This window comes from Vigna umbellata, chromosome 1 (genome assembly GCF_029865625.1).
Source record: "Vigna umbellata cultivar VRB3 chromosome 1, Vumbellata_1.0, whole genome shotgun sequence".
Lineage (NCBI taxonomy): Eukaryota > Viridiplantae > Streptophyta > Magnoliopsida > Fabales > Fabaceae > Vigna > Vigna umbellata.
This window is the reverse complement of record NC_142165.1, coordinates 59,618,724-59,633,631: the sequence shown is the minus strand read 5'-3', so window position 1 is coordinate 59,633,631 and position 14,908 is coordinate 59,618,724. Positions and strand designations below refer to the sequence as shown.

General features: G+C 35.0%; 1 protein-coding gene across 1 annotated transcript in view; it reads right to left on the bottom strand.

The window, feature by feature from the left end:
* Window positions 1-14,008, bottom strand: part of CCP1 (P-loop containing nucleoside triphosphate hydrolases superfamily protein) — a 35,897-nt gene extending 21,889 nt beyond the window's left edge. The window contains exons 1-7 of the mRNA XM_088103936.1: window positions 13,854-14,008; window positions 13,368-13,541; window positions 13,211-13,266; window positions 12,429-12,494; window positions 12,212-12,319; window positions 2,551-2,617; window positions 2,247-2,331 (exon numbers count right to left, since the gene is read on the bottom strand). Of these exons, the coding sequence (XP_087960062.1) occupies window positions 2,247-2,331; window positions 2,551-2,617; window positions 12,212-12,319; window positions 12,429-12,494; window positions 13,211-13,266; window positions 13,368-13,541; window positions 13,854-13,895 (598 nt within the window). The 5' untranslated portion in view covers window positions 13,896-14,008. The remainder of the gene's footprint in view (window positions 1-2,246; window positions 2,332-2,550; window positions 2,618-12,211; window positions 12,320-12,428; window positions 12,495-13,210; window positions 13,267-13,367; window positions 13,542-13,853) is intronic.
* Between the last annotated feature and the right edge of the window lie 900 nt (window positions 14,009-14,908).

Here is a 14,908-nt window from a genome sequence, read left to right as displayed (position 1 = left end):
GTAATCTTTAGCAATTATTAGCCTTGTATTTGTGAGGAAGAACATTGTTCATGCTCGAGAACAACCAAAAAGAGTTTAATCATTGGGTATTCATCTTAGGACATTACCCTCTTTAAATTAGTAGATCACACCCTTTGTAAACAAAGTAGTTTAGCTAGGAGTGACCTAGTCCAAAGAATATTTATGTCTTAGCCAAGAGCAGGTGTGGTTCAAAGAATACTCATACTTAGTGACCATGTCCAAACAATACTTCTGGTTCTTACTGGCTACGTTCAAAATAATACTCAAGTCTAATACTTTTGTTTTTGCTAAGACCGGCTACGTTCCAAATAATACTTAAGTTTAACTTGAAGAGGTTGGATTCCCAAAAATACTTAGGTTGAATTAGGAGTTGTGTCCAACTCAGTTTTAGTCAAGAGTGGTTGTGTCCAAAGAATATTCATTGTTTAGCTAGAAGTGGCAGGTTCAAATAATACTTGTATCTTGCAGCTGTAGTCTGCCTTAGTGGAACTTGATCATGTTGATCAACAATTAGACATAGTCTGGGTTTATCAAATGAATCAGGATAAAAATACCTTGTGTAAATCTTCTAATCACTAAGCACTTTTACATCACATGGTCTTAAAATGTAACTAATAAGAGATTTTAGAAAACAATCTTTGAAAGGTTTTTTAGATAGTGCATCTATCACCTTGAAGTTACGTCTACTCTTCATCAGGCACAGTTCTTAATAAAACTTTCTTCACACTTAATATTAAACTTCATCTATTAACGGCTATCAAACAAAGCTTTTTAAAATGTTTTTGATAATTCCTAAAACACAATTCAACCCTCCTTGCATTTTTTGCTTGTTTTCACATTAGGAAACAAAGAAAGTAAGAGAAGAGAAAACATCATCTGTCCATTAAAAGAACATTCTTGAATCTTTTCATAATGAATTCAAGTAAGTTCTTGAGCCCTTTAATAGAAAGAATAGAGATAAGAAATAGAACACACTAAAAAATATGTAGTCTAAGATTTCACAGCATAATTTTCTTTATGAACTAAAAAGAAATTACATGTTAGAGTAATTTAATTATCTAATGCTTTGCACCAAACAAATTGAAGGCCTAATTCTCTCACAAAATAACAAGATCCTTTTGCCCTCTTAGTCCCTCATTTTATAGGCAACACGCCCTATTCTTCTAATTATCCCTACCCAGTGATTTGAATAATCCAACCTAGTTAACTCATATTGTAACTACCTACTAAACTATTGGGTAAATAACTAAAATGTGACCTCTAATTCAGCCTAGCAAACTGATATATTATAACTAGCTATTAAACTAATGGGCAACTAACATACATGTGACCTCTAATGGATACCAGTGTACGCTCATTCTTTGAGATCATTTGCCTACAATGAGATGTGAGAGAAGCTTAAAATAGCAAATGGTGTAGATTAAAACTAAATTCAAGTCATGCAATCAATGGTTTTAATCCAAATCACCCATGTTGTACCAAATAGTTGTTTTGAGCTGTTGGAAGTCCCACATCGACTAGAGATAAGGTCAATTTATAATATATAACTGCGTGTAAACCTCACCTTACAAGCCGATTTTGTGGGGTTGAGTTAGGCTTAAAGTCCACTTCTTAACATGGTATCAAAGTCAGGTTAGAGCCTATCCTAGCGATGTTTGTTGGGCATGTTGTTTCACCCGTTGTCGGGTCACTATCGAGCCACCCATTAATGTCTAGTCTCACGCTCGAGATGTATATACCTCAGCGTGAGGGGGTGTATTGAAAATCTCACATCGACTAGAGATAAGGCCAATTTATAGTATGTAAGTGGGTGTAAACCTCACCTTACAAGCCGTTTTTGTGGGATTGAGTTAGGTTTAAAGTCTACTCTTAATATGAACTTCTTTGATTGATATTAGACCTTTCTTTTAAGATATATATGCTACATACGCCATTCTATATCTATTTAGCTATGTAAATCAGAGGACAATCGTCTTGAACAAAAACCTTTCCAAACCAAAAAGGGAGTATGTCAATTGGCAGTTTAGAATGTAGTTATCATCGTAATTTTTTAAAAAAATAGTTAGCTGTACCGTCTTCCAGACAGATTATTCTATTTCCTTTAGAAAAAATAACATACACTGCAATTATAAAAATAAACACTTTCATGTTTCATACGATACCTAGATAAAGATTTACAAAACAAATAATCTAAAAAAGAAGTGGGAGAAAGTTAAGAAACATACCTCGCCATTTGCTAACTACAGATGATGCTGAAATATTAAAAAAGGTAGTCTTGCACTCTGTCGCAACTGCCTTAGCAAGCATTGTCTGCAACAATCAAACCAAAAGTTAGGAAGTTATTAATAATTCAAAAAGGAAAAAAAAAAATCTGCTCGATCAAAACATGAAAGTAAGACAGCTGAATATTTCTTCCAATACAAATTACTTTTGAATTTTATCAGCACACACATTAACATTCACTTACAATTTTAGAATGGCACTAGGAGGCAATCTAGTGAATGTTAATGATGGAATAACAATACAAACCTTTCCTGTTCCTGGTGGTCCAAAGAGGAGGATGCCCTTCCATGGTGATAACAGACCCGTGAAGTACCTAGAAAAAGGAGAAAAAGATTCGCTTGACCATGAAAATATTTTACTCATATCTCTAGTTCTCTAGTACACTTTATATGCATGTGTAGGAAATCTATTAGTTAACCATTTCAAAAAACAATATATTAATATAGCCATTTTAGCAAGACAGGGAACTTAGAATATGATCTCAAATTCCCAAAAAACAAACTAACAAACACATGTGGTCCAAATTTCAAAATAACAAATCTAGAGTATCTGTCATTTTCAAACAAGCAGCACCCGAAACATGTGAATTAGCTAGACCTCTTTCTGTTCCCTTATTCAAGGACTTTAAAATGAGGATTTTTTTTTCTAACAAAGAAAGAATTATATTAAGAAAAAAAATAATGTAAACACTACGATATTATCTATCAACAGATCTCTTTTATTAATTACGTCCACCTTAACATTCTCATTTATGCTACTCCTTTTTTTCTTGTATTGTCCCTTTAAAGATCAGTATTCACTGTGATAGAGTATACTTGGTTTGTAGTCATCAATAAATCATCCTTTTAAGTTTGATAGCCAGGTACTTTAGAGTCACAAATAACCCCTGATGTAGTTTCCCATTTTTATATCTTCATTAATTTCTCCATCATGTCATTATTGAAACCTGATACTTAAACTTAGAAAAACCATTTTCCTCTTACTTGCTGAAAAAATTGCAAAGCTTATTGTGTCGTACTCCAACCCAAGAGAAACCATTTGATTCCAAAATCTAACTTCAAAGCTTGAGTTTAGAGTTAATTTCTTAGATTCATATCATCAGCAAAAATATGCCTTTAGAGATTATCTTTTATATGTCCAAGACACAAAATCCTTCTTGAGAAAATATCCAAAAAGAAGGAGAATAAGAAATCATCCAAGAGCTACATTTGCACATAAAAGATGTTAAACTATGGGATTGCCCAGCACAACTACACTGATAGGAATTCTGGAAATAAATCTGTAGTCCAAATAGGTGGTAACACGGGCTACTTCCCTGCGTAGGAGTTTCATCCTTTCACACTGCAGGAACAACAAATCACAAATGCCCCCTAACTGCTCTAGTTTCCTATATCTATATTCCACAAATAACTGTTAGTGCATACAATGATAACTGCCCCACAACGAATAAAAACCACTCAATAACTGTCACAAAACAAATAATCAAGCCTTAAGAATCTTATCATTTAGTCCTTCTAATGTACACCTCTAATGGTTGTCCAACTTAAATTGTACTATCAAATTATATGACCTTTTGGTAAATCACAACATTAAAGCAAACATAAATAAAACCCATCAAGGCACCAAAGAAATAACACTCCCAGAAAAGGTGCAAAGTGAGAAGCTTCAGCTAAAAAACACTGGTATTTCAATAGAAACCTAGGAAAGGAATCACACTTCCATAAACCCTAACTTCAATTTTTCTCGTGCATGCTACAACCTATAAGGCAAGTTATTCAATCTACAATGTGGAGTGGCAAGTTGGTAATGGAGAAACCACTATTAAAAAACATGAATTTGTTTTCCAAAGTAAAATTATGTATGATTTAGCCCATTCAGATAGTGAAGGAAATAGATGTATAAATAATTCAAAACATCGAAATTCCAGTTGTTTATAGGTAAGTGTTAGAATAGGTATTAAATACAGGTAGGATAAGTGTTAGAATAGGTATTAAATATACGTAGGAAGTAGTTGTATTGGGAAACTGCTATATGAGTTGTATCTATCTTTGTACCTTGGACTCTAGTTTGATCTTTGCTCTTCCCCATACTCATTGTATCAGAACTCTATCAATATAAGTACGAGAACATATGAGAGGAGTGATCAAGCTCTCTCAAATTCATTATCTATTCTTTTATATTTTTCTCAAATTGGAACCAAAGTAGGTCAATCCCACTCTCCTTGCCTCTGTCTAACAAAGGAGTTGCCATCTAGTTACTATTTGTGTCATCCGCAAGTGTATTGATGTTATTCCCCTGAGACTAAAAAATATTACATGTCTGTAAGTATCGCACGATAGGTCCAACAAACAACAAATATCGATAGGATAGGCTCAAACTCATGACTCTAATACTATGTTAAGAAGTGAACCAGCTTATAAGGTCCTGTATGCACTCATTTATATACTATAAACTTGTCTTATCTCTAATCGATGTGGGATCTCTAATAAAACCATATAACAATCCTTTTCCAAGAACTCCTTTAATGTACCTTAACATATGGACTGCATTTCAATGATCTTCACATGGGGAATTAAGAAATCCGCTTATCACACTGACTGCAAAGGAAATGTGTTACGTATCCGAGTCGGAGACGTAATTAAACACGATCACAATAGGTAGAAAAGACAATGAACGAATGATAGTGGACGAATGAATCTCTTTTATTGATGGTAATATCTGAATAAACAAAAGTAAACAATAATTGGGAGCATAACCTCCTCCAATTACTTGGGAGCATAACATCCCTCACAGGACGCATAGTCGCCTATCAACCAAACTCAATAATCAAAAGCATACCTTTAACCCTAGACTCTCCCTTTATTTATACTAATTATTTCCTAAATAAAATATTTCCCTAGAATAAAATATGAATATTGTTCTAAATAAAATATTTCCCTATAATAAAATCTTTCCCTAGAATAAAATATGAATATTGTTCTAAATAAAATATTTCCCTAAGATATATTCTTATTTACTATAATTATTTCTAAATATTTTCCACCTATCCTAACTGTAGTCCTAGTTAGGATAGTCACTCTTCAACCGATCAGGTCCAGCACCCGTTCGGCTTTGCTTCCCCTGCACCCTACCGTTCAGCTCCAGCTATTCACCGCCTTCCACCGTTCGGTCTGACCTTTCCATGCCTTCCACCGTTCGGCTTGACCTCTCCCTGCCTTCCAATTTTCGGCTTGCTTCCCCTTCCCTCCTACCGTTCGGCTCCCTTCTATCCTATTACCCAGTATCCTATCAAAATGTAAGGACAAGTAACTATAAGATAATTTAATTTTCCAACTTGTCTTCTATACTGCTTGGGATTTGACATAAGCTCCCCCTGTTTGGTATAAGTTTAGTATTAGGATCCATGGGTGTGTCAATAGATTTTGAATGCATCAACCCACTTATCAACTCAGTTTCCTTCAAAATACTTGTTAGAATATGTTTTATTAACTGTATTATTTTTGTTAGAATGTGTTTTTATTAGTTGGATTGTTTCCCTATTTAGCATATTATAATTATAATGTATGATGGGGATATCCTTGAATCATAGGGATTCGGTTGTCTAGGTGCTATTATTATACTTCCTAAAATAGTTTTCTAGCCTTATTGAATGATTCTACCCTAAATTATAAGATGGCATCAAAGCTCTTAAATTCTGGAAGCCGCCTCTGACTACGCCACCAAAACCCTAGACGGCAACCTTCATTGTTGCCACCATCTCTTTCAAGACAGCCTTCATTGTTGTCGCAAACCAAACCCTAGACGACTGCCATCATTGTTGTCCACCATCCCTTTAAGGGCAGCCTTAATTGTTGTCAATAGTATTTTTTTAGGGTAGTCACCCTTCATTGTTGCTATGATTTGCAGTGTTTCGTTGCAGTCACAACAATCAAATACCTATTCACTGCATTAAAATCATTGTACTGCATGGACATGGAAGAACAAATTGCTAAAGTGGTCAATACTGCATCACAGAACACTCAAGGACAACTGCAAAACCTCAACACTGCCTACCGATTGAATGGAAAGAATTATTTGAAATAGGCCTAGCTTGTTCGCAGATCTTTGAAAGGTAAAGGGAAAGCTAACCACTTGACTAAAGATGCTCCTAAAGAAGATCCCAAATTTACAAAAATGGGATGAAGAGGACTCTATGATCATGGCATGGCTATGGAACTCCATGATTCCGAAAATCACTTATACTTACATGTTTTTTAATTCTACAAAGGAGATTTGGAATGCCATGGAGCAGCCATACTCCAAAGCTAAAGATGCTAGTCAAATATATGATGTGAAGGTGAAGACTGTCGCTACAAAACAAGAAAACAAGATAGTTACAGAGTACACCAATCAACTCAAATCATTGTGGATGGAATTAGACCATTACATGGTCATAAAAGCCAAGTGCTCAGATGATTCAGCAATGCTCAATGAGTATATTAAGCAAGATAGAGTCTATGATTTCTTGATGGGGCTTAACTCTAATTTTGATCAAATGAGAGTCCAAGAGACCCTTGTGAAAATCCAAAAGCTACCCTTGTGAACAGCCACCTAGGCTTTTCTATTTTCCTGGCTGTTTCTTTGTCCCTTGATCAGAAATGGCATCTGGAAGTGTCATTCAAATCTCTGGAAGTCTCTCAATTACTTCCAAGAAGCTAAATAGCAAAAATTATGTATCTTGGCTTGCTGCCGTCGAACTTGGTTTTTTGGCCAAGGACATTATGATCACCTTGAGCAAGATGGTAGCCATGTACCTGCTAAAAAAGTTTATTAGCGGAAACAAGCAGATTTCTAGCTGTGTGCCCTATTATGGCAATCAGAGGAACCAAGACTTGTCTCTCTTACAACTTTCAAAACTTGTCACTCCTTTTGGAAGAAAGCTCAAAGTATTTATGCCAACAATATTCAATGTCTCTGAATGGCAAACAAGCTTGCATCTCTTAAAATGGCATATCATGATATGATGTCCTTCATGACTAAAGCACAATCTGTTATCAAAGAACTGAGGATGTTTTTGGAAGTGGACCCTTTGGACAATATCAAGAAGAAACTAGACAAATATTACATGGTATTGATCTTTTGTGCTCTACATCAAGAATTTAATCATATTAGAGATCAACTTCTAACCAGTCATGAGGTTCCTTGCATGGAAACCTTGACCACAAGCCTTATTCGTGTCCCACTGCCTCAAACTCAAGAAGCTCAAACTCAAGAAGCTCATGCCACACGAGGAAAAGGAGGACGTGGCACCAGAGAAGAAGGACAAGGAGGTCGAGGATGCCCTCAATGCACATATTGTAAAAGGATGGATCACACAAGAAAATTGCTACTCCTTGTATGGTTTTCCTTCCAAAACCGCAATATCTCGAAAGCTGAAACTACCAATTCCAAGTTCACTGAGGATGAATATCAAGAGTATCTACGATTGAAGACTAACAGCTTGGCACAAACATCTCAATCTCCCAGTACATCAACAGCCTGCATTTCTCAATCCATGGAAGGTCAAAATTCTTGAAGTCTATCCTTTTTGTCCTTAATTGTCCTTTCAATTTGATTTTCTTAAGCCAGTTAAGCAAAATGTTAAATTTTTAATAACTTTCGATCACAAATCTTTTGTTATACAGGAGCGTGATTTGTGGAGACAGATTGGAGAAGGATATGAATTTGGAGGATTATACCATTTTGAATCTCATCCAAGGGTGTCCTGTGTTGCTGCTCCTAGTCCTAAAATGTCAAAACTAAAAAAATGTGTCTGAACTTAATGCTCTCCGGACCTTATAATGTGAGTCATGTCACCTAGATAAACATGTTAGATCTACCTTTCCTAAAAGGTCTCAATCAATGTCTAATTCTAGTTTTCGATTATCCATTCTGATATCTAGGGACCTAGTCATGTCTCTTCTTTTGGTTTTAGGTATTTTGTTACCTTCATGGATGAATATTCAAGATGTACTTGGGTTTATCTTATGAAAGATTGCTCTGAATTGTTATCCATCTTTACATCTTTTTTAATGAAATCAAGAATCAATTTGGTCAAGTAATCAAAATCTTAAGTGACAATGTCAAAGAGTACTTCTCATCCACCTTTTCTGCAATCTTGACTTCCCATTATATACTACATCAGTCCACTTGTCCTCATACACAAGAACAAAATGGTATAGCAGAAAGGAAAAACCGACACTCGATTGAAACTGCTCGTACCTTTTTGCTTGGTGTCCATATTCTTGTCCATCACTGGAAGATGCCATCTTAATTGCATGTTTTCTTATTAATATGATGTCCTCCTCCTCTCTCAATCATAAAGTCTCTTTCTCCATTCTCTTTCCAAACGATCCTCTCTTTCACACATCTCTCCGAGTTTTTGATTATGCATGTTTTGCTCTATTTCTTGGGTAAGAGTAAAGGCAGGAGGCAATAACTCATTAAATTCATGAAAAAGAGCATGAATCTTACCCATATAATCAGACATAGAGTCCTGATGCCGAGGAGCAACAACATTGAAAAGATCATGACAAACACCGAGTATAATTGGTGTATAATAATTTGGTCTATTCTGAAACTTCAAAACATGTGTCATAGAAACAAAAAATTTGTTTTAAAGAGTGCAAGGTACCCTTGATAAGGACATAATTGAGCATATTTTTTAATCCAACAGGTATCTCAATAGAATCAATATCAATCACTTTTAGCATAATATGATAAACATACCCCTGACTCTTAAGCCAAAGTCTAATGTCTGATACCAAGTCACATAATTAGAGTCACCTAAGTTATCAACAAACAAGTGCACATTGACATTGATAGTATATATGGACGAGTCAGACACAGTGGTGGCAAAAGAGATATTAGAAGAGACAGTATAGAAGAAGAAGCCATAGATGAACTCGAGAGAGAAACCTTAAAAATCCAAGTTTTTCCAATCAAGGCAACAAGACCAAATTTGGAAAGAAGAGAAAGAGGTGATCTCAGCGTCGATGGTCGTTGTCCAAGAGGAGCAAAGACGCACGCCACCACAAGCGGTAGAAAACAACGCAGGTACGTGACTTTGAGAGGCGCGTGACGGCGTGTGAGAGCACCGATGAAGCCCTTGTTGACGACACGGTGGTCACCTAGCCGAGACAATCAAAATCGTGTGGACACCGATCTGAACTAGAACTCTGACGACATTTACGGTGATGGGTGACGACAACAACAGTTGCAATGGTAGCAGTGATGAAAATTTTTCTAAAAAAATACCTTAGGCTCTACATACAAACATAAGTGAAAAATAGGTTTGGGATTAATCACCCTTGTGTAAAAAATACACATAGGATTCAGTATTTATAATAAATGTGTTAAGAAGTGGACTTTAAGCTTAACTAAACCCCACAAAACCGGCTTGTAAAGTGAGGTTTGCACCCACTTATATACTATAAATTGACCTTATCTCTAGTCGATGTGGGACTTCCAACACACCCCCTCACGCCAAGGTATATACATCTCGAGCGTGGGACTAGACATTAATGGGTGGTCCAATAACGGCATGATAACGGGTGGAACAATATGCCCACCATACAACAAATATCACTAGGATAGGTTCTAACCTGGCTCTAATACCATGTTAAGAAGTGGACTTTAAGCCTAACTCAACCCCCACAGAATTGGCTTGTAAGGTGAGGTTTGCACCCACTTATATACTATAAATTGGCCTTATCTCCAGTCGATATGGGACTTCCAACAAAATGAAATATAGACTAAGCCCAAAATACAAATAAAGAATAATAACAAAGTAGTTGAAGATAAAAGATAAAGATAAGATATCTATCAAAGATATATAATAATATAATATATGTAACAATTTGGATGAAACTTGAGTCAATGTATATGGTTAAGTTTTTGGCATAAGTTTTTGGCACATAGACTCTATCTCAAGTAACAATTGTACTCGTTCAAGACAACTCAGACAAGAATGATGGTGGAAAGGATAACAGGTTTTAATAAGATTTAGGAAGACATGGAGAACATTGAGATGAAGCTTGAGGATGAGGGTAAGGTTTTACTTCTTCTTAACCCATTACCTAGCACGTACGAACATTTTAAAGACACTTTACTGCTTGGAAACTAGCAAATGATTACTCTAGAGGAGGTAAAAACATCGATAAGGACTAAAGACTAAAGAGATTCAGAAGATTCAAGAATGTAAAGAAGAGGGTAATGGGTTGAGTCTAAATGTGTCTAAGTTGAAGAGAAAGAAAGAAAAGGAGTTTAGGGAAAGAAAGTTTAGTGATACTCACCAGATGATTTGGTCAATTTTGAGTGTTATAACTGGCACAAGAAAGTTAATAGATCTCCCACCACTGAAACCAATTCAAAGCTTTACCTTCTAAAGTAATCAAGACACAGCCTACATACTTTCTTCCATAATCACATCCTTCAATCGAATATTCCACTCCAATCGATTGGTCCATCCATAAGCCTCCTCTTCTGCAAAAACAGGGATGTCCAATTTCCTTCATCTTGAGGAAGACGTCATTTTCCCTTGATCATGCTCTCCTCTCCCCCTATTGCTTTCGTTTATGATAGAAATATTGTCAAGCTTTTTCTTATTGACGACATTTTCTTATTGATAAGATAAAGGGATTGGAGTTTTGTGATCACTACGTACAAGGAAAGTCTCATAGATTGAAGTTTCAGATTGGTAAGCATGCGTCTAGTAGACCCTTTGAGTATGCTCAAGCAAACCAAAGGGATCCAACATGAGCTCAAACTCAGGTTGAAAGATCTTATTTTCACACTATTATAGATGATTATTGAAGAAGGGTGTGGATTTACATCTTAAAAGACTAAGACTTTTCAGAGGTTAAGGAGTGGCTCACCATGGTGATTAATCAGCAGGGAACCAAGTTGGAAGTGTTGAGTACAACAATGGACTAGAGTTTGTTTCAAACGAATTCAATGACTCTAGCAAGGCAGGAGGTATAAAGTGGCAAAAGACAGTTGCAAGCACATCACATCACAACAAAATGGGTTGGTTGGCTGAGAGGATGAACAAAATCATTTTGGAAAGGGTGAGATTGCCTAAGTCCTTCTAGGGGAAAGCTACAAAGACTGCCATCTATTTGATAAGAAAGAGTCCATCATCTACTCTAAACAATAAGACTCATATAGAAGTATTGAGTGGAAAGACTACAAATTATGAGAATTTAAGGGTGTTTGGCACATTGACATTTGAACATATTAAGAAGGATAAACTGAAGGCATGGGCTGTGAGATGTATCTTCATTGTCTCTAAATAATGCATAGCAAACAATACACTAAAGAACTTAGTCAGACAGTTAGACTATTTGATGTAAGGGAATAGTATAACATGTGGTAGTGGTACTACAAACAATCTAGTGATTTTCTGTTATTCCTATAGTTTAGGTTCTATATATAGAGACTGTTATGAGATAAGATAAGACACTGAGTTTTGTTAAACTCTCTATGTATAGAACCTTCCAAGATCAATAAAAGTGTTTATTTCAATCTTGTTCTTGTGTGTTGCGTTATTACTGTTAAGAACCCAACAACAGGCATGAACAATCTAGATAAAACATTGGTTCAAGATATTTCTCACAAAAAACTGAATCACCATACAATTAAACTAAATCACCATACAATAAAACTAAATCAATAAAAGGTTAGTATTAACATTATTGTTACCCTTTCTTTCATCTTTAAATTAAAAACACTAGTTTATTCATTCATCAATGTAAATGACCAGCAACATCCAATGAAAAGATCTCATTTACAACATACACAAAATTATCTTGACAAGCAGTCAAACAAAATGGTTGTCAATACCTCTAAGGAATGTTAGATGTAGAAAAATTGCAATAGGGATACCTACTTGGGATACTTAATTGGCATCACAACAGCCTCTTTCAGCAAACGTTTGGCATTCTCTAAGCCCTTGATACTTTCCCACGATACATCTGGACTTCCACGAATGATATCCCTGCAACAATGTGATGGGCGATGAAAATTTTGACCAACAAACAGGTAACTACTCCAAATAGTCAGCATTTGTATAAAAATTGTTAGAAAGGTTGATAGAGAAAATATACCTACTTAGGCTCTCTGCTAAAGTTCGCATTTCTGCAGACTCAAAAGGTGGAAGCAAAGACTTATGCCTGAAAATGTTAGGGATAATTATCTGAGAGTTGCAGATGAATAAATTTTCTATCTTCCATATTTTCTAAGTTATCAGTAATTCTAAGAGTGAATAAATTCTTTATCTTCTATATGGTCCCACAGAATCACAAAATTCATAAGTTGATAATACTAAAGGTTGAAATTGTGAGCAAGGATCAAAGGATCAATATCAATCGTGATTCATTAAACAACAGAAAATATCAATTGTGATTTCTAGAAGATATAAAACTGTATATTATTGTCAACTTCTCTTTACTTGGTAGCAAATTCACTATCTTCCACATAGTCTACTAGAACAGAAGAATTCAATAAATGATATTACTAACTGTTGCAATTGTGAGAAAATATAAAATTATCAATTTTAGTAATGGCTGTTAAAGTATGCTTATGATATTGTCCGTCTGTTTCCTTTAGGTGAGGCGAGAGCATCAAAGGTACGGACTACGCATAAAAGTCAGCAAATTCAAAATGCAATGAAAGAAAACAGAAACTTCATTGTCTGTTTGTCGAATGATCCTGAATGTCTATATTTTTAGTATCTAGGACTTTAATCATAACTGAACTAATATGTTACTCGATCAATTACGAAAGGCATCGTATCTGTTTCTGATACGATTGACTTTAAACATTTTTAAGTGAATATGTGCCAACAACAGAATCCAATAACACAACGTGATGGTTCAGAAAATCATACGGCCTTTCATCCATATTAACCGGCGAAAATTCATTTGAGTGTATCTGGTTCTGCCCCTGAAACACAAAATCAAAGCATGACGAAACACCTCAGCGAAATTTTAAGGAGTGATGAATGACCGGTTACACAAGAAACAGGCATGTCTCAAACATAGTACCTCAGTTCGAAACTGCTCATAGACAGCCATTTCCGATGCCTTTTTTGCATGTGGATTGCCATTGGACACAATGCCCAATGAACCTCCATTACTTACCACCGCTTCATCAGCAGTCTCGCCATTCTTCTCAGCCTTCTTCCTACCAAACTTAGCATCATAATAAAATTTGAAGTCCTGAAGATCCAACATTAAAATTACGTACAACTCTTGGTAACAACAAAAGTAAAATTCAGTCCACCACAAAATCAACAAAACCAAACAGACCAAAAAAATATACAAAAACACACAATCTATCTAGGCAAAGTAAAATTCCCGTGACATTATTCAAGCTAGTGAGAAAACAAATCGGAGCAACTATAAGAATCCGTTATAGATTGATCAACGAAACGCGATGCAAATGTCGTAGTAAGAAAAATGAATAACAAAGAATCTTAGAATCGCAATTAGTTTTGCGAGGAGAGGGAGAGAGAAGAGAAAGTAAAAAACCTGGAAAGACCAGCGCGTGGGCATGGGATCGTCGGCCATCATAGAGAGAGAGTGAAAGAAGTGTTTCTCTCTCTAGAATGGATCACCAGCGAGGCAAGGCTGCACTCTCTCTGGCTCTCTTGGGAGAGTGTGAGGAACAGCCAGAAAATCTATATATAAATTACACAGACTATAATTTATAGGTATAATATGCAAGAAATGAGAGAACTTAAATCACGTGTGGAGCAAAAGTCATCAATGTGATTAAATGGTCTTATTTCCGATATACCTAATTCCTTTATTAAATTTTAAATTTGTAATTTATTATTTTATCACCTACTGGCCAATTTTTAACCACTGCATGGCAAATTTCATGCCTCCAGATAATAATTATCTTAGATAATCATTTTCATTTATTAAAAATCATAAATATGATTAATTAGTGAACATGTTCAAGCGTTTTCACTTTCACTTTAAATTCTATAAATTAAAGTCAGCAAAAATAAAATACATCATTCATTTTACCATTTATATATGTTCACTCTGTTTGAAAATAAAAATTTATAATATAATAACCAGTTAATGAATGGATGAATTCAAATCCACAAATTATTTGAGATTATGTACTCTTAGCATTAAAAGTTAAATAGGAAATAGTGACTTGAATATTTTTCATTAAAATATTGATGTAAATATAACTTTTTTATAATATCAGTCATTTTGTAATTCACAAAAGAAATACATATCGTTTAATATTGGTAATCTTGAATAGGTTAAGTTTAGGCTTTGAATATCTTATTTCAGGATACTACTCTGCATTATTATATATTCATTTATTTTGTAAATACTTTCTTAAATTGACACTGATATGCGTCTTTTGTCCCGTCATATATTAAATTGTAACCTTTTAAAAATAAACACTCAATATGTTAGCATCATCCAAATTCATTCACTTCAATGAATTTGGGAAGAGTAATTGAGGGGATTTGAGAGGATTTGAGGATAAATTTTGTTGTTGTTTATTTGAGTGAATTTGAAAGTAAATGAAAGTGGATTTGGAAGTAAATTTTTTTAAT